Source organism: Chiloscyllium punctatum, chromosome 25 (assembly GCF_047496795.1).
Source record: "Chiloscyllium punctatum isolate Juve2018m chromosome 25, sChiPun1.3, whole genome shotgun sequence".
Classification (NCBI taxonomy): domain Eukaryota; kingdom Metazoa; phylum Chordata; class Chondrichthyes; order Orectolobiformes; family Hemiscylliidae; genus Chiloscyllium; species Chiloscyllium punctatum.
Window position 1 is genome coordinate 13,291,219 of NC_092763.1, and position 26,816 is coordinate 13,318,034.

The window sequence follows — 26,816 nt, forward strand, 5'->3', positions numbered from 1 at the left end:
AAAACATACTGTCACCAAGGCGAATATTCTTCACTTGAATCAGCAGAAGGATTCTCCAAAAACATTAAATGAAAAGGAAATACTTCGATTTGAGTTTGTTGCTCAGCCTGTGGTAATTCTCCACTCTGCTCTGTGATATCAGTCAGAGAGTCTTACTGATCTGAAAAAAATGCATTATTGCTCCTTATTTTACTCAGCAAAAACCTTATACACATCCTTACACTCTCCGTCACACGGATAAATTCAATCCTGCAGACTCAGTGCACCAGATTTTATATATCATCTGCTTGAAATTATACTCAAATCTTTTAGCTCCAGTACTTATTGAATTATGAAATGTTAAATTCAAAAGGAAATAAGGATGCAGTCAAGCAGGAGATGCATTAATGCACACCAATAAGGGATATCAAAAGCATTCAAATATGTTGACCATATTAGAAAGAAAAAAACAATGTAATTCTTTAATATTGTACAACAAGATAGATTCAGGGTCTTATTAAAGGACCCGCTACATGACAATATGGTTCTTCTACATTTGCACAATATTATCGCAATATGATATACGTTTATGGTTCCTTAACATTAACAGAGGAACAATCTTTGCTCAGGATACATTCATCTCATTCCTAGGTTAAAAAAATCAGGATTATGTGACATGCCAATCTAAAGTAGATTTATTTTTACAAGACATCAAAATTTCATATCTCTATCTACTATTTGCAGCTCTCTCTATCAGCAATTCAAGGTCAAACAAAATGCCTTCATGAATTACTAGCACATTTTGAAAATACACATTTTCAATTTTAAAAATTAGTAATTTCAGTTTCACTTCTTTCCTTTTGCCCAGTTTGTTTTGTTTAATGGATTAATTTGGGTGGGGGCTCAGTCAGAGTGGGCAGTGCCAGTCAGACTTGTTGGTTGATCAGTTGCTGCCAAGTTGCTGGCTGTCCCACATATGTAACTCTGATTTAGATGTACAGGGATGGCCTATCTGTAGAGTTGAGTTATACTACAGTTCAGGGCAGTACCTCAGTGGTTTACTGTAGAGATACGGACTTCATGATAAACTTTGAAGTTTGTTTACAAATGTGCTTTTGCCAGTCCCTGGTTCTTTGTGGGCCTGATTAACTTCACATTTTCCATGTTAGAACAGATGAGTTTTTTTTTGTCTAAAATGTCACCAACCTGGGCTGATCCATTTTCCAACAACACTTGAGTACTAAGAACGAGCAAGACCATGATAGGTCACATTTCAACATTCGAGGAATAGCCACTGTGATTGCAAATACTTTGAGTTCTTTAAAAAGATAGAGTTTATCGCAACCAGTCTTATGAGAACATTGTCTGTGGATTATCTATGTTGAACTAATTGTTGACTAAATGTTTTTTGTAAGCTGTCAGCTAAAATTCAGTGATCCTAGAAGCTTAATGGTATACAACAACAACAACTTACATTTATGTAGCTCGTTTACAACACTAAAACACTTCAAATCTCCAAAAAGGAGTGATATCAATAAAAACATTTTTGACAGTGACACATTGAGGGAGAAATCAGGAAAGAAGATGTAAAGCTTGTTCAAGTTTTTTGGAGTACCTTAAAAGAAGCGAGAGACATAGAGATGTAGAGAGGTTTAGGTGTAGTATTCCAGAGTTTCGAACCAAGATAGTTAAACATATGGTCATCGCTTGTTGAGTGATTTAGGCGTAGGCCAGAATTGGAGAAGCAAAGAGATCTCGGAGAGTTGTAGCACTGAAGGAGGCTACATACACAAACAGGATCAAGATCATGGAAAGATTTCTAGGTAAAAAATGAAACATGTTGGAACAGTTCCTAGGGGAGGGAGTGGAAAAGCTATAGGTGGAATGTTTTAAAAATATATCTTCAAGGGACATGGACGTTGCTGGTAAGGCCAGCATTTATTGTCCATTTGTTGTGAGTTAGCCCATGATGCTGTTAGGGAGTTCCACCATTTCGACTCAGTGAAACTAAAGGAATGGTGATATGATTTTAAGTAAGCATTGTGTGGGATTTGAAGGGAAATTTGCAGATGGAGGTGTTCCCATGTATCTGCTGCTTTTGTCCTTTTAGATGGTAACAGTTGTGGACTTTGGAGGGCTCTGTCTAAGGAGTCTTGGTGTAGTTCTGCAATCTACCTTATAAATAGAACACACTACTGCTACTGAGCATTGGCGATGGAGGGAGTGGATGTTGTGGTTATAGTGCCAATAAAGTGGGCTGATTTATCTTGGATGATGTCAAGTTTTTTTCAGTGTTGTTAGAGCTGCACTCATCCAGGCAAGTGGGGAGCATTCCAGCACAGTCCTGACTTGTGCATTGTTGATGGTGGACAGGCTTTTGGGAAACAGGAGGTGAGTAACTTGCTGCAAGATTCCTAGCCTCGCTCCTGATTTTGTAGCCTCTGTATTTATATGGCGAGTCTAGTTATGCTTCTGGTCAATGGTAATCTCAAGAATGTTGATAGTGGGGAGATTCTGTGACGCTAATGCCACTTAATATCAAAGGGTGATGGCTAGACTCTCTCTTATTCGAGATGGTCATTGCCTGGCATTTGTGTGAGATAAATATTACTTATCAGTTGTTAGCCTAAACCTGAATATTATCCAGATCTTGCAGCATTCGGACATGTATGAAGTGTTTCAAATTATGCTGAAGATTGTGCAGTCATCAGCTAACATGCCTAGTTCTGATGGAGAGAAGGTCATTGATGGAGCAATTGAAGATGATTGGGTCAAGGGTGTGGCTAAATGAGAAGACATTTCGGTGTGTTATTGGGCTTCAGCTCCCATCTGAAGCAATTGTGAACAGGACTACTCTTGAAGCATTTTGACAAGACTATTGACCATCAATGGACTTTTCATGGTGAATCAGGCAAGCTGCTGTTTTATAAATACAGGCAGTGCAAATGTGAGGCACTGTTATCGAAAAGGAATTCTCCACCTTTAAGGCCTCAGAATCCAATTACCTAACAGCAGATAGGGTTTAAATGTTGTGTGTTAAGGAAGCTTTCAGGCTGCAAAGTGCTTATGATATTCAGGCCCAAGAGTGATGACTGTCTTTATTTCTCTGTTTCATTTTTAAGACCATTTTGTATATGTGCAAATAGGGTCTAATGTGTCACTTTGAAGTGCAAGACTGTAATAGTTGAACAATTCATTACTATTGAGACACCATTGAAGAATAGAATAGGAACGGTAGCAATGACGAGCATTAAAGCAATTGAACGGGCCTCACACTAGAACAGCACTGCGAACAAATCTGAGCGAGACAGATTTCCTTGTTACTTGTCTGTTTAACAAATAATGTATGGGTGTTTGAGCAATGACATTGGAATGCTCATGCATGAGTCAATTTATCTTCATTCGAGGTTTTTGGCAATATCAGCATAGGCTCGTTCAATTTCCTCATTAGTTGGACAAGTGTGGCTGAACTCATTTCGTTTATATGCATTGTTCAGGTAACGCCAGAGAGCACACATTTCCACAGGGATCTCAAAATTACGGAACTTCTTTGCAGCCACCTGCAGAAGAGTCCAGACAGACAAGGTGCCTTACTTTCACATTGAAGACAATAAACTAAAACACTGAGAGGCATGTAGATTACATTACCAACTTTAATATGGTATGAAATTTCAATGCATCATAAAGGTTAGTTCCTCAACTGTATTAATCTGCAAAATTTACTCCACAAAAGCATACAAAGAAATCGCAAGCCCGATTTTAGTTTAGCATGTTTGAGTTAGACACCCAATTTAAGCCCGTCAGATTTTACACACTATTGTCGATTGTCATTCAACAGTTTGAGTTAAGATTAGGTTTCTTGAACTAATAGTGTCAGGAGTCACACAATACCAAGTTATAGTCCAACAGGTTTGTTTGAAATCATAAGCTTTTGGAGTGCTTTTCCTTCGTCACTAGTAATTTCAAATAAACCTGTTGAACTATAACCTGGTGTCATGTAACCTCTGACCTTGTCCACCCCAGTCCAATACCAGCACCTCAACATCTTGAACTAAGCTAAATTAAAAATTTATATTCAATCCAATCGATGAAGCATATAACTTTTAATTTCAGAATTCATTAAGTAGTTTAAAAATACTTCTTGGCAAATTTCTCATGGTGTTGCTTATGGTAAACAAGATTATCTCTTATTTCAGAATGACAGAATGTCAGACCTGGTCAGCACAAAGACCCCCCGTAACATGTACAATGCATAGACATTTACAATTCCAGCTGCTCCTGGCCCTGAGTCAATAATTACTGGTCAAGAGGAGGTTACCTCAATGGACTAATCTAACATGTACTATAGGTGCATGTTAGACACCTGTTGAAAGTGTTGTGGCAAGTGTTGTGATCGATAGAAGCTACAGGGACATAGTTACGCCAGAGAACAGAGGTAGCTGGGTAACAGTTAGAGGTGGGAAGGGGAAGAAACAGGCAGTGCAGGGTTCCCCTGTGGTCGTTCCCCTAAAAAATAAGTATGCAGCTTTGGAAACTGTTGGGGGGGACAGCCTTGCAGGTGTAAGCTGCAGTGAAGGGGTCTGTGGCTCTGAGATTCAGAAGGGAAAGGGGGAGAAGAGGAGAGCGCTAGTTATAGGGGACTCTCTAGTTAGAGGGACGGACAGGCGGTTCTGTGGACATGAGCGAGACTCTCGGCTGGTTTGTTGCCTCCCGGGTGCTAGGGTCAGAGACGTCTCGGACCGTGTCTTCAGAATCCTTAAGGGGGAGGGTGTGCAGCCAGAAGTCGTGGTACACATTGGCACCAACGACATAGGTAGGAAGAGGGGTGGGGAGGTCATTCAAGAGCTCAAGGAGTTAGGCTGGAAGCTAAAAGCTAGGACAGACAGAGTCGTCATCTCTGGGTTGTTGCCGGTGCCACGTGACAGAGAGGCAAAGAATAGGGAGAGAGTGCAGTTGAACACGTGGCTGCAAGGATGGTGTAGGAGGGAGGGCTTCAGATATTTGGACAATTGGACTGCATTCTGGGGAAGGTGGGACCTGTATAAACAGGACGGGTTGCACCTGAACCAGAAGGGCACCAATAGCCTGGGGGGTAGGTTTGCTAGCACTCTTCGGGGGGGTTTAAACTAATTTGGCAGGGGGATGGGATCCGGACTTGTAGTCCAGCAAGTAAGCTAGCTGTGTGTCAGGATGTCCAAGACTGTAGGGAGGCTGTGGAGAAGGTAGCACTGACAGGGACTACTTGCGGACACAGAGATGGGCTCAAGTGCGTATACTTCAATGCAAGGAGTATCAGAAATAAGGTGGGTGAACTTAAGGCGTGGATCGGTACCTGGGACTACGATGTTGTGGCCATCACGGAAACATGGATAGATGAGGGACAGGAATGGCTGTTGGAGGTTCCTGGTTACAGATGTTTCAGTAAGATTAGGGAGGGTGGTAAAAAAGGAGGGGGGGTGGCATTGCTAATTAGAAATGGTATAACGGCTGCAGAAAGGAAGTTTGAGGGGGATCTGCCTCTGGAGGTAGTATGGGCTGAAGTCAGAAATAGGAAAGGTGCAGTCACCTTGTTGGGTGTTTATTATAGGCCCCCCAATAGCAGCAGAGATGTGGAGAAACAGATTGGGAAACAGATTTTGGAAAGGTGCAGAAGCCACAGGGTCGTAGTCATGGGCGACTTCAACTTCCCAAATATTGATTGGAAGCTCTTTCGATCAAGTAGATTGGATGGGGCGGTGTTTGTGCAGTGTGTCCAGGAAGCTTTTCTAACGCAGTATGTAGATTGTCCAACCAGAGGGGAGGCCATATTGGATTTGGTACTCGGTAACGAACCGGGACAAGTGGTGGGCTTGTTGGTGGGTGAACATTTTGGTGATGGCGACCACAATTCTGTGACTTTCACCTTGGTTATGGAGAGAGATAGGTGCGCACAACAAGGTAGATTTTACAATTGGGGGAAGGGAAATTACGATGCTGTAAGACAGGATTTGAGGAGCATACGTTGGGAGCATAGGCTGTTAGGGAAGGATGTGGTGGAAATGTGGGACTTTTTCAAGGAGCAGATACGACGTGTCCTTGATATGTATGTACCGATCAGGCAGGAAAGAAATGGTCGTGTGAGGGAGCCTTGGTTGACGAGGGAGGTTGAATGTCTAGTAAAGAGGAAGAAGGAGGCTTACATAAGGTTGAGGAAACAAGGTTCAGACAGAGCAGTGGAGGGATACAGGATAGCCAGAAGGGACCTGAAGAAAGGGATTAGGAGAGCTAAGAGAGGGCATGAAAAATCCCTGGCGGATAGGATCAAGGATAACCCCAAGGCATTCTATGCATATGTGAGAAACCTGAGAATGACGAGAACGAGGGTAGGTCCGATCAAGGACAGTGGTGGGAGACTGTGTATTGAGTCGGAAGAGATAGGAGAGGTCTTGAACAAGTACTTCTCTTCAGTATTTACGAACGAAAGGGACCGTATTGTTGAAGAGGAGAGTGTGAAACGGACTGATAAGCTAGAAGAGATACCTGTTAGGAAGGAAGATGTGTTGGACATTTTGAACAACTTGAGGATAGACAAGTCCCCCGGGCCTGACGGGATATATCCTAGGATTATGTGGGAAGCAAGAGAGGAAATTGCAGTACCGTTGGCAATGATCTTCTCGTCTTCACTGGCAACTGGGGTGGTACCAGGGGACTGGAGAGTAGCGAATGTTGTGCCCCTGTTCAAAAAAGGGAATAGGGATAACCCCGGGAATTACAGGCCAGTTAGTCTTACTTCTGTGGCAGGCAAAGTAATGGAAAGGGTACTGAGGGATAGGATTTACGAGTATCTGGAAAGACACTGCTTGATTAGGGACAGCCAGCACGGATTTGTGAAGGGTAGGTCTTGCCTTACAAGTCTTATTGAATTCTTCGAGGAGGTGACCAAGCATGTGGATGAGGGTAGAGCAGTGGATGTAGTGTACATGGATTTTAGTAAGGCATTTGATAAGGTTCCCCATGGTAGGCTTATGTGGAAAGTCAGGAGGCATGGGATAGAGGGAAATTTGGCCAATTGGATAGAAAACTGGCTAACCGGTAGAAGTCAGAGAGTGGTGGTAGATGGTAAATATTCAGCATGGAGTCCAGTTACAAGTGGAGTTCCGCAGGGATCAGTTCTGGGTCCTCTGCTGTTTGTAATTTTTATTAATGACTTAGAGGAGGGAGTCGAAGGGTGGGTCAGTAAATTTGCAGATGATACAAAGATAGGTGGAGTTGTGGACAGTGAGGAGGGCTGTTGTCGGCTGCAGAGGGACTTAGATAGGATGCAGAGCTGGGCTGAGGAGTGGCAGATGGAGTTCAACCCTGCCAAGTGTGAGGTTGTCCATTTTGGAAGAACAAATAAGAATGCGGAATACAGGGTTAATGGTAGGGTTCTTGGTCAGGTGGAGGAACAGAGGGATCTTGGGGTCTATGTACATAGATCTTTGAAGGTTGCCACTCAGGTGGATAGAGTTTGTAAGAAGGCCTATGGAGTATTATCGTTCATTAGCAGAGGGATTGAATTCAAGAGTCGTGAGGTGATGTTGCAGCTGTTCAGGACTTTGGTTAGGCCACATTTGGAGTACTGTGTGCAGTTCTGGTCGCCTCACTTTAGGAAAGATGTGGAAGCTTTGGAGAGGGTGCAGAGAAGATTTACCAGGATGTTGCCTGGAATGGAGAGTAGGTCGTACGAGGATAGGTTGAGAGTTCTCGGCCTTTTCTCGTTGGAACGGCGAAGGATGAGGGGTGACTTGATAGAGGTTTATAAGATGATCAGCGGAATAGATAGAGTAGACAGTCAGAAACTTTTTCCCCGGGTACAACAGAGTGTTACAAGGGGACATAAATTTAAGGTGAAGGGTGGAAGGTATAGGGGAGATGTCAGGGGTGGGTTCTTTACCCAGAGAGTGGTGGGGGCATGGAATGCGCTGCCCGAGGGAGTGGTAGAGTCAGATTCATTGGCGACCTTTAAGCGGCATTTGGATAGGTACATGGATGGGTGCTTAATCTAGGATAGAAGTTCGGCACAACATCGTGGGCCGAAGGGCCTGTTCTGTGCTGTATTGTTCTATGTTCTATGTTCTATGTTCTAAGGTGCAATAATAAAACTAGCCACCATTCATTCAGAGGTCTGCTTCATTAGCTTACAAATGCTTACTCCTGCAACAGGATTGGCTCTTTTGGAATGGGACCTTGTTTAGAAGGAAATGGTTCTGAAAGGCTTAATTTTGCAGATTGCATTAAGTGCCATCCAATCTGACATTATCCCCACCCAAACCAATGTGACAAGGTAAGGCACCTGTATCCATACGTCTCCTCATAGTCTTGCTAACAATGTTTATTTTACTAATATAACTTGCACCTAGTTGGTATCATGCGAACAACAGTATTTTCTGAAGAAAGGAATCCCTTCCTGCTAAAACTCACTTGTGGTTGTTCCTCTACCACAGGAAATCAAAATAGGCCCTGAGACCCAGTCAGGGAAGGAGGAATGGGATCAGCATCCTTCTATCTACAAATACCACAAGCTGATCTGTGATGGGCATCAATACTTCATACTGCGTGGTATAAAATCTAGTGGACTCCGGAGAAGAACTTTTCCAAAGACACAATGCATTTATAGCTTTGAAAACTGAATTGCTTTAAGAACTGCTCATACAGACAGTCAACAGTTACATGAATGTGAACAAAGAAACAATCTGCAGGAACTTAAGGCAAGACCAACAAGGGAGAAACAGGACTCCACAGAAAAGCCTTTGCTGAAGACCTGCTTCTAAACTGTATGCTTCTGCTAACAAAGACAAATATCCTAAATGCCTTGATAACCACTTTATATACCTGTCCCCCACCCTTAAGAGACAAATGCATGTGCACACCTAGATCCCTCTGATCCTTGATATGCCCCAGGATCTTACCATTCATCACATATTCCCTTACTTTGTTTTCCTGCCCGAGACCATCACTTTACATTTATCCAGATGGAATTCCATTTGCCAATGATCAGCCATCTGACAAGCCATTCTAGATCCTCCTGTAATCAAAAGCTATCTTCCTAACTATTTACTACGTCACCAATTTTTACATCATTCATAAATTTACTGATCAACCCCCCCCCTATATTGAAGTCTATATTCAAGTGGCAGATTGCAGAAAGTTCCCAGAACACCAGCCATAAACTGACACTTGAGAATGAGGCCAAGCTAATCTATGACCTCTTAGAACATTGGGCCTAACAACTGCAGAGTTTAATAAGATTTCTTGTTAATTATACCTTGATGATGTGCAGTTTAGGTAGTAGATTGCAGTCTGCCAGCGTCAGCTCATTTCCATCGAGGTACTTGCGCTTGGAAACAAGGATCGTCTCTGAACTATTGGCATCAATCTCATCAGAAAGGGGTTCTTTCAGGTAGTTGTCCAGCCTTTTCAGCTCCTTCAGCAGGGCCTTTTCAAACTCTGGAGTAAATCAGGGAGAGCATCATTAGCTCTGCCAGCAACTGTGTTATGGAGCTTGTTGCTATCCTCAAGGTTAAACCATGTTAATAATAAACATCTGTTGGTACATTTACAAGTTGATCATGTTGCATAATTTAGATTAACCAAATGTCAGCCCTCCCACTTTTGGAAACCAATTGACAGTCAGAAAATAGCAACTGCATTATCTCATCGTAACTTGTACAAGGTTTATTTGTCAACAAAGCAAAAACGTGAGTTTAACTTGCAGGGTGTTTCGCAATGGATGTGCCATGATCTTTGAAATCTTCTGACATCTGCAATGAAATTTGGAGTTATTTTGATTTTGCGGAATATGTCTTGTGCGGTATTTACTAGGTTTGTAAACTTAAGGATGTATGAGGATGTTCATAATCTTCAAAAGTGCTAAATATTAAGAGGAAAGGGAAATGTTTGTGTATGTCTTAGAAATTCCCAGTTTGCCACCTGAATAAGTTCACTTCGAGCAGGAATGCATAACATGAATTAATTTTACTTTCTCGATTATTTCGTGTCCATTTTGAACTAATTGTACCTTGTATATTAGACACAGAAAGATATTTTTGCTAAATGCTAACATTGCATTGATATATTTGGTCTGCTTCACTGCAATACTCTTGAGCAGAATCTTACAGGGACCTGAACAATGTGGACTATGTCGAGAAATCTGGGTGAATCATGTGAAAAATTGGGCGAGGATTCCCTTGTTGTTGGGAGCAGTGGCGTTGGTTGTTGTAGGGAATGTAAGGGGCTATGTAGATGTATGGGAGATGGATGACATGACATGATTTTCAATGGTTGGCACATGGCTTTGGTGGGCAGACTTGGTTTAACATTGGAAGTATGGGGGGCATCAGAGGTATGAGTATGGTCATAGGTTGGCATGAGTTGGAATGGCTGAGGCATAGGGAGTTGATGGGGAATATAGGGGGTGTGTGATGAAGATTAGAGAGCCTAATGTTTAAGAGCTTGCCTTAACTCCCTCCACCATGCGTACTCAGTAGCAGCAGTGTGTACTATCTGCAAGAAGTACTGCAAAAATTTACCAACAATTCTTAGACAGCACTTTCCAAACTCATGACTACTTCCATCTAGAAGGACAAGGTTGGAGAACACAGCCACCTGCAAGTTCCCCTCCAAGCCACTCACCATCCTGACTTGGAAATATATTCATTCACTTTCACTGGGTCAAGATCCTGGAATTCTGTCCCTAATAGCCTTGTGGGTCAACCTACAGCATATGGACTGCAATGATTCAAGAAGGCAGTTCACTTCCACCCTCTTCAGGGCAACTAAGGACAGGCAATAAATGCTGGCCAGCCAGTGACACCTAATCCCATCAGTGAATAAAGAAAGACCTAACAGGGACAAAATCACAGAGAACTCAAACGAGCCTTTCAAACTGACTGCCAATGCATGCTATAGCCCCTGTTTCTGCCTTCATTCTGCATTTGTAAGTGGCGGGCCCAGTTTCAGCATGAATCAACACCAGTGGGAATGAAAATCCCACCACTCATCGCACTTTTATCTGAGGCAGATGTGGCAAGCTGATAAATATCCCAACTCTGCGTATCTGCCTCAGATTTTAATTGGAATACATTTTCAAGTACATCCATACAAATTAATTACACTCTACTTGGCCTTGCGTAAGGCAGCACAGTCTCCCACCAATTAAAATGGTCCTTGAGGGTTTGGCTTAATCCAAAGTAAATTAACTCCCATTTCATAAAATCTGTGAAAATTGCTGGTGGCAGGGTTGACAACTAATTCATTGTGGTGGCAGAACTTACTTTCATTGGCATCTTTCCTTGCATTCTTGATGTATGCTGAAAATTTGGCAAAGAGGTCACTGCCTGCAGCGTAGGATTCTGGCTGTCGTGGAGTGAGATGTGGGTACCTAGTGACAAGATGATAACATGAACCCTCTCTTGTGTACATATAAATTCATGTCAAACATTCAGACCAGAGTTTATTGATACAATGCAATTGTTCAAAAGGATCTATTCAATTTCAAACTTGAATTTGAGCCCCAGGTTTCTATCTTTACATTCATCTTGGAATCAAATCCACAAACGTTTACAATTGCAGATTTAGAAAGCATGGAAATATATCCGCCTACTTTCCTTCTCACATTGCAGTATGACTGTACCATCCCTCCTGCGTTTACCATTGGATCTTTCCCTCCGCCTCCCCCCCCCCCCCTCCCCCAAATAAAAATCTCAAATAAAGTGCCCTCTTTTTGACCTGATCACCAGATTTAAATAATCCTCGGAGCTGGGGCACATAAAACAAGGTGCATCTCTCTGTCTTCTCACTACAGCAGAGCTAGCTCCAGGAAAGAACAGAAGAAAGGTGCCAATGTAGGTTGTGATAGCGATGGGAAGTTCACCATGACACTTGGAGAAAGAAAGGACCTGCCTGTGGCCACTTATCCCTTTCCCTCTAGTCTTCCTCACACCAAACATTGTTTCATATCTCAAAGAATTATTGGACTGTAACTTTGTGCAATCTGATTGAATTGGTGATTCTGAACAAAACATCAACATGGAAACAAGTTCAACAAAAGGATCTGACATTGGGCATAATCCTGGTCAGAGTATTGAGTACAGGATTTGAGAGGTCAAGTTGCAGCTGTACAGGACAGTGGTTAGGCCACTTTTGAAATATCGCGTGCCATTCTGGTCTCCTTCCTATCAGAAAGATGTTGTGAAACTTGAAAGGTTCAGAAAAAGATTTACAAGGATGTTACCAAGGTTGGAGAATTTGAGTCTTTTCCTTGGGGTCGGGGAGTCTAGAACTAGAGGTTTAGGGTGAGAGGGGAAAGATATAAAAGAGACCTAAGAGACAACCTTTTCACTCAGAAGGTGGTACATGTATGGAATGAGTTGCCAGAGGAAGTGGTGGAGGCTGGTACAATTGCAATGTTTAAAAGGCATCTGGATGGGTATGTGAATAGGAAGGGTTTGGAGGGATATGGGCCAGGTGCTGGCAGGTGGGACTAGATTGGGTTGGGATATCTGGTCGGCATGGATGAGTTGGACCAAAGGGTCCGTTTCAGTGCTGTATATCTCTCTGATTCTATGACTCTAGACAGGTGAATAACTCAGGTACTGCCTATACCCACATGCACTCCTAGAACAAAGTGCTGTCAGATCTTGTGTCCATCCAGGCACTTTAGCGGACACCACTGGGTCTGTATACAAACTGAGGACACAGGAATAAAACATCCTGTCTGCCTAGAGTTGCTGGCCAATCAGAGGTCTTGCAAGGTGGGGTTCACAGGACAGGGGATTCATGGGGGGTCAGACCAAGGGCGGCACAGTGGCTCAGTGGTTAGCATTGCTGCCTCACAGCACCAGGGTCCCAGGTCAATTCCAGCCTTGGGCAACTGTCTGTGTGGAGTTTGCACATTCTCCCTGTGTCTGTGTGGCTTTCCTCCGAGTGCTCCGGTTTCCTCCCACAGTCCAAAGATGTACAGGTCAGGTGAATTGGCCATGCTAAATTGCCCATAGTGTTAGGTGCATTAGTCAGAGGGAAGTGGGTCTGGTTGGATTACTCTTCGGCGGGTCGATGTGGACTGGTTGGGCCAAAGGGCCTGTTTCCACACTGCAGGGAATCTCATCTAAAAAGCCCATCCCTGCTCCCTGTCCAGGCCCTTAATCAGGCAGAAATAACTGAGGCACGTTTGCCTCCATATCCACCAAATGACAGACAGCTGGCCCAACCTACTTGAAGGGCCAGCTATAACGTAGCCCTCCTGGACGAAAAGGCAATGACAACCTTTGTAGGAATAGGCTCTTAAGTGATTATTAAGTGGTGGTTATTTGATCTGTTAGGGACCTTAAGTGGAGATGGGGCAGGAAGTTCCACTGTGGATCTTCATCTGTAAAACTTACTTGAGCAGAGGCAGGAAGTCATTGGCTATCTGCATTGATAATGACCCCTCTAATTTTCCTGGGCTTCTCCTTCTTCACCTCCTGTAGGCCTGGAGGATTTCACCTGTTTCTCTTTCCACAGACACTGCCAGGCCTGAGAACTTCTAATAGTCCTTTGTTTGAATTAAATGTGAATTACCAGTATTATCATTCACATATCATTTATAGGACATCTAATCAGCAAGCTCCTGATCTACAAACCAAATCCAGATTATAATCTACATCCCCAAGGAGGATATTAAAGAAAGCCCAGTCTCCAGCTATTAATTGTCTTCAGTAAATAATAAATGAACAATCCCTTTAAGTAACAATAGAGCACTGACTTTCAATTTCGTTAATCTTTCATTAAGCTGTTTATTATTGAAATTATTCCCACTTCAGTTGGGTAAATGTAACAAGTTTTCTTATCAATTAAATAATGTACCATATATAGAAAGTGATACCATTCATTTAAAGTTCTTTAGAATTGTGCTTTTAGTCAATTTGAACACAGCAGCTTTTGGAACCAGTTACTGGAAAGGTTTGGTTTGCTCTGCATCTTTTTTTCTCCCCAGCTGATAGTGTTTGAACAATAGTGTCAAATATTACAAGACTAAGAATTGAGAATGTTCCGATTCTTTCAAAAGTTTTAGCATCTCACCCATGTATGTCAGGTCTGAAAAAAAATGCCCATTCAAAGGATTGACATGCAAAATGCCAATATGACAATACATTTGGACTGCTTCAATGATATTGATTTTGAAAGGCAACAAATCCATGTGAAGTGAGTGATCTTGCTGGCCTAAAGTTCAAGCGATCCTCAAAATACTTATTAAATATTGTGATGGTTCTTATCTCTGTCACTCTTGCAGTCAGTGAGTTTAAGATATTCCGTAACTAATTAGTGCTGTAGCACATCACAAAAAGGCAGGAGTATTACCAGAGAGCAATCAATGACCAACAAAGAATAAACAACAAGCACCACATCCAATTCAATATTTCTTTCAAACTCTTTTCAGTGGCAATCTTGTTTGCCTATTGATCTTGGAATTTATCTGTAAAAATAAAACTAATGACATGGTAAATAAATAAGAACAAGATCATTTACATTGGAATCATTAAACTAACCGATACAGCCTCTTCAGAGTTTCAAATCAAATCAACAAAATTTCTGAATCGTATCGAAGGGCCTGAGCTAATTTTCACTCCTTCCAACAACCATTAAACCATCACTTTCCAGATTTCTGGGTTGTATGTTCTTAAGGATTTAGAGAGGGTCAGTGATGCTGGTAAGGCCGAATTTACTGTACCTTCCTTGCCCTAGAAAAGAGAATTGATGTGCTTACTCCCTGAAGTGACTTGAGTCACTCATACAGAAAAGTGGAGCTGAGGCCATGATCTTACAAAATGGTTCACAGGATCAACTGGCCTACTCCTCCTAATGCATCTGTTTTGTTGTTGAAAAGAAAAAAAAAATCAGAAAATAGTGTTCTGACTCTTAACCCCAGATTCCTCCTTCTGGGTTAACCATAGGAAGATGTCCACTGTAAGACCTAAGACCATCCCTAACCCATTCACCAGGCTCCAGGTTTCTGTCACTCAGTTGGCAGGTAACAGGAAATAGGCTCCACTTCTTAGTGAATTCCATTCAGATCTCGCTATCTATCCTCTCCTTTATTGAACTTGTCTAGTCTCTGATTTCACCCAATCCTGCCATTTGGTTTGCTTGTATTCCAAACTGTGCCTGAATGATGCAAGAGGCATTGTACCAGCAATTTACCATGTGTTTACGTTATTATATTATAATAATAGTGACAATTCCATTCTAGTCTATATGTTTTACCTGGGTGGAGCAAGTGTCTCCTCAAGAAACTCTTCAATCTTGATGAAATCAGTTTTCAGCTCTCCATTGTAGATGAGGAATGGAGGATTTGTGCCAGGAGCCAAATCTTTCAGTTCTTCTGGTCTCCTATGAGAATGAGAACTGTTGTCAGAAAATAATGGAATTGAATGTCACCAACCTGACACAGAAATAAGTTGAAGGTGGGGCCAAGTTTAACAGGGGTTTGATCAGCTGTTAAAATGTTAAAAATCTGAACTTGAACCAAACCTATCCTCTTCTGAGATTTAATTGGTTGGATTAAATTGCATGAGCAGCCAATCCACTCCCAGAGAGTTTGACTAATGAGATTGGCAGTCTGGGATTTGATCTAATTTGCAGGTTTAACAGTAACTAGTGCCATATGTAACCCAGCTGCTGAAGGGTGGTGAGAAGAACATGGATGAAGGGACGCTTGCTTTTATAGCAATGTGGTTTAGCCAGGAGGAGTAGGAGTGCTCCAGCCTCCCCGCAGCCCCAATTCCATATCAAACCCCCAGCTACACAGAGAGCTCAGTAGCTGGGGAATCGGCCTCACCAATATCAGGCAGCAGAAAGCATCTTTCCTCCGATTAGACACCCTATCCAGGCTAACTCAGGTTGAACCCCTCCAATGTCATTAGCAACCACCCCCCACTCCCCCACCACTCCCCTAGCTTCTGCAGCCTGCTCTGGAGTCCCTGTCTGACTGGAAATCTAGCCTATTGATCAAGTTGATTTCCAGGCATGGAGTCTGTCAAGGACAAAACATGCACACTGTGCTTAGAGTTAAAATGTTACGGCATGTTGACTGTCTTCCTGGCCTGCCCAGTTCAGTTAGGACATGGCATTGGTCTGGGTTGTAATCCTTGTCCAGGCTGGCATGGTCTGATTGGATGGCCTCCAACTGTGGTCCACAGGAAAAAGACCTGGCGAAAGATTTCAGCCTGCAACATTGACTTTCCTGCTTTTAGGATGCTGTCTGACCTGCTATGCTTTTCCAGGTCTACATCTATTGAATTTGACTTTCAGCATCTGCAATCCTTACTATCTCCCAGTCCACAGGATGGGTCCTATTCATCACTAGTGCATCCACCAGCACTTCCAGGTCCCTGTGAGTGAAGTAGTGAGTGAACTTTCCTCCACTCTGGGCCATAATGGTCAAGATCCACTCTGTGAGGGTCTGTTTCTTGCTTGCACCATCTAACATGGCACACAATATGGCAGCAGGGGCATGTACCCTGGAGGGTTTCAGCAGTGGTGAGTGATTCCACCTCTTCCCATCATGCAACTGAGGTGAAGATTGTGTCAGGAAAGTGGCCATGAGGCATGGCCGAAGGGCACATGAGTCTCACTCGAAAAAAGGTTTTAACTGCACATGGTAACAATTCACCACCAGAGATGTCACATTTTAAAATCCTGAGTTAGATAATCCCCACTGCTGCCCTGGTCTATACAAATTAGGGCCAAGGAACTCAGACCAGAAACCATCCTCTTTGTGTTCAGCTCTATTTCAAACTGCTCCTTCGGTGTCCAGCTGCAAACACACTTTCATTCCATAAAATTAGAAGATATAGCAACTGAGTTAGGCCTTTCACTCCATTGTGTCTGTTCCACCATTCAATCATGGCCAATATGTTTCTCAACCCTATTCTCCTGCCTTCTCCCTGACACCCTTGATCCCCTTCCCAATCAAGGACCTATCTATCTTTTTTGTAAAGGCAATCAACAACTTGGCCTCCACCAATCTTCTGCAGCAATGACTTCCACAGATTAACCACCCTCTGGCTGATGAAATTCCTCCTCAATTCAATTCAAAAGTGTCATCTCTTCACTCTGAGGCTGTGCCCACAGTTCCTAGTCTCTCCTACTAGTGAAAACATCTTCTCCATGTCCACTCTATCCAGGTCTCTCAGTGTTCTGTAAATTTCAATCAGATACCACTCCCCCCCCCCCCCCATCCTTCTAAACTCCGTTGAGTACAGACACAGAACCCTCAACCACTTCTCATAAGACAAGCCCTTCATCCCTGCGATCGTTCGTGTAAATATTCCTTGAAACAAGCTTTCTCAATACACGTTCGAGCTGGGTTTCAATGATGCTCAACTACCAATACATGTCTTGACACATCCTTACCATTCTGTCTCACCCTCACTGCTTTCACTCCATTTCCTGTCACTTCACTGTCTCGAAAATCGCCACACAACCTGAGCTCAGAGCTTTTAGGAAAAGCCTTTCAGAATGCATTATGTTTCAAACGACGTGTAAAAGGAGAATATACTTTTAATTTATCTTCCAGAGCCTCAACATCTGCTCTGGCCACTTCTATTGAATATCCTGAGTTGATGCTCCATTCAGTGTACTATTTAAATATGTCTGATGCCTTACTTATGTGAATAGTTTAGATTTATGAATTAGCCACCTAATTATAATGGCCATCCAGGTAAACCAGGTGTGGGGGTAGGAAAAGGATGGGAAGTAGACATCTTTCATTTTATTTCCTGTTCAGCACACAGTAAGGGTGGAGGTAGTGAATTTGCATATTTTAACAGCACAGAATGGATTTATAGCAAATTGGCAAGCAATGTTTTGCACCATATCCAATCCTCTATCCACTGAAGCTCACAGAACAATCACTCAAACTATTCCTGGACACTTTCCTCCTAGACTTATTGCTGATTTTGCTTGGCTTGTAAATGTAAAAGCTTAGCAATATTTTCCAAACCTATTGAAAAAACAAATTATAATAAAGAAGCTGCCCGTTTTAGACAGTCAGTTTCATACAGCTGGTGTTCATCAATTTCCATCACAGCATCTCTTATTATCATTTGAATTCTGATCTAATTTTATTAACTTACAGTTACATTGATATCTTGTAGTCTGTCAAAGTTGGCGGATGATGCTAAGATGAGTGGTAGAGCAAAGTGTGCCGATGACCGTGAAACTTTGCAGGCGGACATAGATAGTTTAAGTGAGTGGGCAAAGTTCTGGCAGATGGAGTACAATGTTAATAAATGTGAAGTCATCCATTTCACTAGGAATAACAGTGAAAAGGACTATTATTTGAATGGTAAAAAACAATGCAGCATGCTGCTACACGAGGGACCTGAGCATCCTTGTGCATGAATCGCAGGAGGTTGGTCTGCATATGGTCTGCAACTTCCATTGAGAAGGCAAATGGAATTTCATCCCTCATTGCTGAAGGGATTGAGTTTAAAAATAGGGAAGTTATGTTGCAACTGTACACTGGGCGGGTGAGGCCACACCTGGAATACTGTGTGCAGTTTTGGTCTCCTTACTTGAGAAAGGCTGTACTGGCACTGGAGGAGATGCAGAGGAGGTTCACTAGATTGATTCTGGAGTGGAAGGGGTTCGCTTATGATGACAGACTGAATAGACTGGGATTATATTCATTGGAAGAATAAGGGTTGATCTTATAGTAACACATAAAATTATGAAGGGAATAGATAAGATAGAAGTAGAGAGGATGTTTCCACTGGTAGATGAAACTAGGACAAGCGGGCATAGCCTCAAGGTTAGATGGAGCAGAATTAGGACCAAATTAAGAAGAAGTTTCTTCACCCAAAGGGTTGTGAATCTATGGAATTCCCTGGCCAGTGAAGTAGTTAAGGCTCCCTCAATGATTTTTAAAGCTAAGATAGGTAATCTTTTGAACAGGAAAAGAATTAAGGGAGATGGCAAGAGTGGTAAGTGGAGCTGAGGCCATGAAAACATCAGTCATGACCTTATTGAATGGGAGAGCAGGCTCGAAGGGCCAGATGGCCTACTCCTGCTTTTGATTCTTACGTTCAAAGATTTTGAGAAAAAAATCTTGCACTTATAAAGCACTTTTTACAACGTCAGGATGTTTCTAATCACATTGCAGCCAGTGACATACTTTTGAAGTGTAGTCACCAAGAATCTGTCCTGGTCCACCCATGTCGACGCAATGGTCAACAAAGCACAACAGTGTCTCTACTTCCTCAGAAGGCGAAGGAAATTTGGCGTTTCCACAAGGATTCTTACCAACTTTTACAAGTGCAGCATAGAAAGCATTCTATCGGTGTGGTTTGGCAACTGCTGTTCCCAAGACCCCAAGAAACTATGAAGAGTCATGAGCACAGCCCAAACTATCAAGCAAGCCAGCTTTCCATCCATTGACTCTATTTATACTTCCCACTGCCTTGGAAAAACAAACAACATAATCAAAGATGCCTCCTAGCTTGGTTATATTCTCTTTCACCTTCTTCTGTCGGCAGAAGACATAAAAGTTTGTATACATGAATGAATAGATTCAAGAACAGCTTTTCCCCATTTTATCAGACTTCTGCATGGACCTCTTAAATTTTAAATTGAATATTGATCTCACTTTCTGCAGCTGCAACATTGTATTCATTGCTCTGTTCTATTACCCTAATCTACTCTGTATTGTATGATCTGCCTGTACTGCATGCAAAACAACATTTATTTCAGTACCGAGATATATAAATCAAATCAAATCTGAAATCTGGAATATCTAAAATGTGGTAGCCTATTTGTGCACAGCAAGCTCCCACAAACAACAAGATGATAATGACCAGGTAGAGATATTGATTGTGAGAGAAATATTGGGCCAGAGCACACAAGAGAACATCCCTGATGTTCTTCAGAACAGCAAAATATTCCCACCTGAGAGGAGAGGGAGGAGTTTGGATTGATGCTTTATCTGCAACACAACGCACCAAATAGTGCAGCACATTCCTGGTGCTGCTTTGACTCTGTTCATTCAATCTTTGCACTATGACCTTGACTCATAACCTCTAACTCAGAGGAAAATGCACTACCCCCTGAGCTACAAAGGCAAAACAATCTTTTCATCTGACATCCTTTGCTTTCAAACCATAGAAACCAGTATGTTTCTGATAGAGTTTATGGATAAGCCTTTATGATAGATTGACTTAAAATATGATAACCGTGCCTTAACTCTCACTGCAATGCTGCAAAGTTATAAAGTCCCTCCCAGCTCTATGGGCCTTACTTTTTCATATCCACTGTCGTTACATTAAAGACGACTCCTTTCAGCCACAGAACCATGAAGAGACGTTGGCAAAAGGGACAATTTCCAATGTTCTCTCCATCGAAACCAGCCTGGAGAAAAGGAAAATGGAATAACAATCTTAGGTTCTCAAGTAAATAATCTGCAGTATTCTGTTTTAACAAAGCTAATGTCAGAAGCTGCATACCATGTTTATTACACATACATTCAAGTGAGAACTGGCAATGATTGCATAACTTCAGTTGTAAGGGTTTGGTAGAAGTGCCCATTTAGAACTCCCTGTTTAGATACCCTCGTCTATAAAGATGGAAGTAAAAACCATCCATAAAGTGTTTTTCCCAAGGTCAAGATGTTCCCACCAAATTCACAGCCAATGAACTATAAGAAGGATTTTAACATCTGTGTTTGGTCATATTTACCCAAAATAATGTAAAATTCACAATTGCTTGGTTTTATTTTTCACTCCTGCTTCTTATGTCAGCCCATAAAAGGGTTAACTGGCTCAGGATAGGGAAGATCTGGAAACAGGTTAAGTCATAGTCGGCAATGTAATGATCATGGTCATTACTAATAACACTGTTTGAAACTCAAATTGCAGAATGCATTAAATATCAACATCTTACTCTTTGGAATCCTAGTACTGCTTCAGAAATTCAATGTTGTCTAATCCAAATTTGTAAATTTCAAAAATGAAAGTAACTTACTAAATATCATGCATTCAGAAGGGTAGTGATATTATCTCAAATATGTGTTCTTATCAAATCCCTCTCTGCCATAACAGAGGTGGTAACAATTTATTTTAATGTATTTTTAGGGAGGAAGGAAGTACGTTTCTGTATATTTGAATTTGAGCACTCCAATTTGAGTTTGTAACATGATCTTGCCAAGTGACTTGTGATTATATATATCTGAAATAACGTTTTATTTTCAAAGAGCTTGGAGCTTCATTTTCTGACACCCTGTTTGTTTTAGATAAGACTTCCATCCTAGGGATAACTGAAAAATTGTACCATCAGGAAATGGCTGATAAAGCTCACTGATGACTTCTCAAATATGTACTGGCAGGACAGAACCAACAATATTTAGAATTGAACTGTTTACCCTGTCAGCTGAGGGTGAGTTTATTCTGCAATTGTTGGTTAGATTCTATGCCCGGAGGATACTCTCCATGGCCTGGCTCCTGTTTAGGAGAGTCTATGGCACAGGCCTAAATATAGTAAGTTCCAGAATGTTTGAGATGTATGTACTTGAAGGGTCTGTCACTATTTACTTTATAATGTAGTGGGTATAGAGCACCCAAAAAATGTTCTAAGTGCTTTGGTAATTGGATTTGCACTCCATAATTCTCCAAAAGGAAAGACACACATTTATGTAGTGATTTTCACGATCACTGGATGGGCCTCAGTGTTTTAATTTTGAAGTGTCACCCCTGTTGTTATATTGGAAGTGCAGCAACCAACATGCACACTTCAGAAACACTCAAACAGCAATATGAGGATGCCCAATAGTTTGTAATATTGCTTGAGGAGTAATATTTCCCAGGACATCAAGGAAAACAACATTTGGGAACTTTTGCATTCACGCAAACAGGCACCATGGGATCTTGGTTTAATGTTTCATCCAAAAGACAGCATTGCTAACAGCGCAGCACTTCTTCAGTACTGCACTGAAGTGTTAGTCTTCAATTATATTCTCAAGCCCTGGAGCTGAAGTTGAACCCAGAACCTTGCAGTTTGCAGGCAAGATTGTTTCTAACCAAGCCACTCTTCACTTGGGAGGCAGTTCACATCATGCCTGCAGACTTACACTGCTGCTTTAGCATCTGTGTACGATGCAATCATTTATTATTAAACTTGTAGCATGAATGTTCGAAATTGTGAAAAAATGAAACAGCAAGTCTAAGAGGAGTAAGAAAAACAAATAACTGATTATCGCTGTTACTGCTTAGCTCATGCCCTTGCATAGAGAAACTTTACCTATATTGCCAGAATATTGAAACAATAATTCTTTCTCAGGGTTCAGATCCAGTAGTGTTTGGTAATTATCTGAAGCTATCTACAGTATGATTTCTATAGTCCTGATGGATGGGTGCTACAACTTCCAGTCTTTGTTGGACATAGTAGAATTGCATGAGTGATTTAGTTTGTTGCCATCACAGTCTCAGTTGTGATTTTTTTTAAAGTATGCTATTTCTACGCAGAGAAGATCAATACTGGTCTCCAAAAAATCTGATTAATTCAAGTTGTATCTCAGACAAGAAGATGCATGCACTCTTATTTGGGGAACTGACAAGGAATATTAAGTTAGAAAAAAAACAGAAGGCAGTCAATACCCACTGCGGGAAAAAAACCCACAAAAAGACAGGAAAGGGTTATTATATTATGGGAAGTGTTACATCAGCTCATTTAATAATGGTAGAGACAGTGAAACAATGGGGGATTTTCTGCTGTTTTGCTATTGGCTTGCATCCCTTTTGGATTCAAGGAGTCAGTCCAGTTCCTTTCCCTAACTCAACATCAGGTTCAGTTTCAACAGGATTTGCTTGCCACGCAATGTAGTCCTTTTAACACTGGTGTACAAGCAAGAGATAGCATAGGTAGACAAATAGATTACAATCTATTTAATACTGTCAAAATTTCAATTTGTTTTATAACGCAATCAGCAATTTTACTCTAGTGGCTGTTAACTTCTTTATCTCTAAAAAATGTGAAGTAAATCTCAAGCTTGGTAAACATAACATACCTCAACAAAAGAAAATACAATGCTGTCATAACTTATGTATTATTCAAGCAATATTCCAATTCATTTTACTGCTCATTGATATAGAGTCAGGCTAACTTACACCACAATTCAGTATTCATAAAACAATGGTTACTTATTTGAATAAAGAAATTATTCAATTAACAAATAAACTCACCGGATGAAACAAAAACAAAATCCACTCAATCTTTAACCATAGAGATAGGTTTTATGCAATTTTCTGATATGAAAAAAAAATCAGATTTATTTTACCTTAATGAAAAGTTCGATCTCTGGGTTTTTCCTGCCAGATCCTTGTTTGGCCATTGCTGGAACAGAGAATAGTCAAACAAGCAGTCCAAGTTTAAAGACCGTTTTCATAAGGAGTCTGAGAGGCAACAAGAAGCACCAAACAAGTATGGCAGTGTCTTTGCTTAATCCACTTTTCTGAGAGCTTCTATCAAGGTACAGGATACTGCAGTCACCTCAGCAGCAACAAGCCTCCACAAGGCACGCAAGAGTTCTGTTTTCCCTTTAGTTAGGGTGTAACGTCCTGCTTGTCTCAACACTGTGCTTCCCTCTTACAAAGCAGAGGGTGGTCTCTAACTTAAAAAGGCAGCTAGCAACAACAATGACACAGCAATATCCCAATGTTAATTACAGCAAAATACAGGAAATAAAATTCAAACAACAGGACAAAAAAAAACACAGTCAAATGCTAAAGTCACAAAAATAAGAAGATATTCCAATTAATATCATGTAGTATTTCTGAGACCAATGGGCAAACACAGAAGCAGAAATTTAAATTTCACAAACCTTAGGTTTGAATATAGCACACATTAAGACCTGTCAATAGAAATAGATACCAGAATTAAAAGAAAGAGATCCATTAAATCCCTAGATATCTCCTCTCACACTGGCTCTGGTCCACCAGCAGTGGTATACTCTTGGGACAGCTCTGAGAGTTAACAACATTGAGTTCAGATCCATGGGGTTTTATGGAATCAAAGCAAATATGGTCAAGAAAACTTGCTGCTGATTACCATCTATTATCACCCAACTAATAATGAATAACCTTCTCTCCGATATGTCACATGTTATCTCAGCTACTGTACCCAATTCCCATTAAGGTCCATGGCTCTACCATTTGCACTATCACATGCAAAGTCTTTTCTCACTCACTGTTATCCACCACAACACCAGACACCATTGACATGGATGCTGTCTGCACTGCCTACTCACTCCCTTGGATCACCTCCTCATCTGCACTAAAAGGAACAGGTATGAATCTGGCTAGAGTCGATGGAGCCTGCCCTGGGATTTTGGTGCTCAGTGTCTATGTGGAGATCCTTTACAGCAAGTGATCATTTGAATTTGCCAGGTACCCCTCTGACTGCTATGTTGAGTTGTCTTGACCTCTAGCTTGTTTGGCAAGTTTGGCCAGGTAGAAAGCGGAGTTATAATAAGGGACATCAACAAGGTCTTTAGCAAGCAATAAATCCCTTTAGGTGGAAACTTGCTGCTGCCCAGTGTGCTGATTATTGAAAGCATAAAAGATGGAATAAAATGCTCTTGATATTGAGATCAGCCTTCCAAGATTTCTGAAGAAAGGTCACTGGACTGGAAATTTTAATCCTGCTTTCTCTCCACAGGTATTACCAGACCCACTGAGTTTTTCCAGCAATTTCTGATTTTGGTTCCGATTTCCAGCATCCAGAGTTCCTTTGTTATTTTTTTCTGCACGACCCACTTGATTCTATCACAAATCCTGCTATCACCCATGTCACTCAGAGCCCTATAAGATTTTGTCTAGAAAATAGTAATTGAAGCAGGATATGCAACTCATCAATCCATCATTCCACATGATAATGGCTGATCCTCTATCTCAACACCATATTTCTGTCCCCTCCCCATACATCTTTAGCGCTTCTTGAAATCTATTTCTTTCTTAAATATATTCGTGACTTCACCTTCACAGCCTTCCAAGGCAGAACATTACACAGGTTCACTACCTTCTGGGAGATGTAATTTCTCCTCATCTCAATCTGAAATGGTTTTCTGCAGATCTTGAGATTGATTGTCTTTACTCAGTCTGACCTACATGGGACTTCAGACTCATAGCAATTAACCCTCTGATTAGGTGTGGCCAATAAAGACTGAAATTGTCAGTGCTGCTCACATCCATTGAAATAAATTTTAAAAATGTTACATCCTGTCCATACCATTAAAGTGAAAATCAGCATTTGGCAGAAACTAATTTTGTTTCCACCAAGAAGTTTATAAAAACATGAGGGGCATGGATAGAGTGAATAGTTAAGGTCTTTTCCCCAGGGTAGGGGAGTCCAAAACTAAAGGGCATAGGTTTAAGGTGAGAGGGGTAAGACTGAGAAGGGACCTGAGGGGTAACTTTGTCATGCAGAGGGTGGTGCATGTATGGAACGAGCTGCCAGAGGAAGTGATGGAGGCTGGTACAATTACAACATTTAAAAGGCGTCTGGATGAATATATGAATAGGAAGGGTTTAGAGGGACATGGGCCAAATGCTGGCAAATGGGACTAGACTAATTTAGGATATCTGGTCGGCATGGACGAGTTGGACTGAAGGTTCTGTTTCCATGCTGTACAACTCTATGACTCTATGGACTCCAAGCATTTTATTAAAACTCACTCTTTCCATAATCATGCACTAAAATTCCAAAACACAAAGATCTGCTTGACACCAATTAGGCTTCCTCCCCTAAATTATTTAAATATTCTTCAACACTTCTGATATCTTCAATTCATAATTATTTTAGATTAGGTTAGATTAGATTACTTACAGTGTGGAAACTGGCCCTTCAGCCCAACAAGTCCACACTGACCCTCCGAAGCGCAACCCACCCAGACCCATTCCCCTACATCTCCCCCTTCACCTAACACTACGGGCAATTTAGCATGGCCAATTCACCTAACCTGCGCATTTTTTTTTTGGACTGTGGGAGGAAACCGGAGCACCCGGAGGAAACCCACGCAGACACGGGGAGAACGTACAAACTCCACACAGTCGCCTGAGGCGGGAAATGAATTCGGGTCGCTGGCGCTGTGAGGCAGCAGTGCTAACCACTGTGCCACCATGAAAAGGTAATAATATAACACAACATGCATATAGATAACTGCTAATTTTGCAAGGCTTGTGGTATAGAGTTGGTTAGAGAAAAAAACCCTACAGATTCTGGAATCCAAGGTAGACAAGCAGGAAGCTGGAAGACCACAGCAAGTCAAGCATGATGCTGCCTGGCTTGCTATGTTCGACCAGCCTCCTTCTTGTCTTCCTTGTGGTATAGAAGCCAGTTAGATGGGAACTCAACTCTATAAGATTGGGCTCAAAATACCTTAGTCCTTCCTCAAACTTTCTGTCGAGCGAAGGTTTAACACAGCCATAATTGTTACTCAGAAAGCAAGGTAGTTCATGTTCTTTAAACTTGCCATTTATTCTGTAGCATTTTCAAGCATAAGACGGAGGGGAATTTTACCTACATTAGGCTGTACCTAATGTAACTGGAAGCATGCATTAATTCTGCCCTCCTTCTTCCTTTTTCACTGACAATTACAATTAAGATTTAAAATGCCAGTAATGTTCAGTGGAGCCATTTGTATGCCTTGCCTTGTATTTTGCTGACTTTATTTTATACATAAAATCTTTTGTAATTTCATTCTATGTTAATGACTATTCATGACATGTATATGTATCACAACAAAAACCCATACACGCTGGTGTGAGTCACAATATGCTGACTTTATCTCTCAT

At 41.5% G+C, this 26,816-nt stretch overlaps 1 protein-coding gene across 2 annotated transcripts in view; it reads right to left on the bottom strand.

Moving 5' to 3' along the window:
- Nucleotides 1–434: 434 nt before the first annotated feature.
- clic2 (chloride intracellular channel 2) overlaps nucleotides 435–26,816 on the bottom strand; it is a 41,655-nt gene continuing 15,273 nt past the window's right edge. For both annotated transcript variants that reach the window (XM_072594699.1, XM_072594700.1), the window contains exons 2-7: nucleotides 23,303–23,358; nucleotides 20,273–20,382; nucleotides 15,241–15,366; nucleotides 11,274–11,380; nucleotides 9,266–9,447; nucleotides 435–3,539 (exon numbers count right to left, since the gene is read on the bottom strand). In XM_072594699.1, coding sequence (XP_072450800.1) covers nucleotides 3,378–3,539; nucleotides 9,266–9,447; nucleotides 11,274–11,380; nucleotides 15,241–15,366; nucleotides 20,273–20,382; nucleotides 23,303–23,358 — 743 coding nt within the window. In that variant the 3' untranslated portion in view covers nucleotides 435–3,377. The remainder of the gene's footprint in view (nucleotides 3,540–9,265; nucleotides 9,448–11,273; nucleotides 11,381–15,240; nucleotides 15,367–20,272; nucleotides 20,383–23,302; nucleotides 23,359–26,816) is intronic.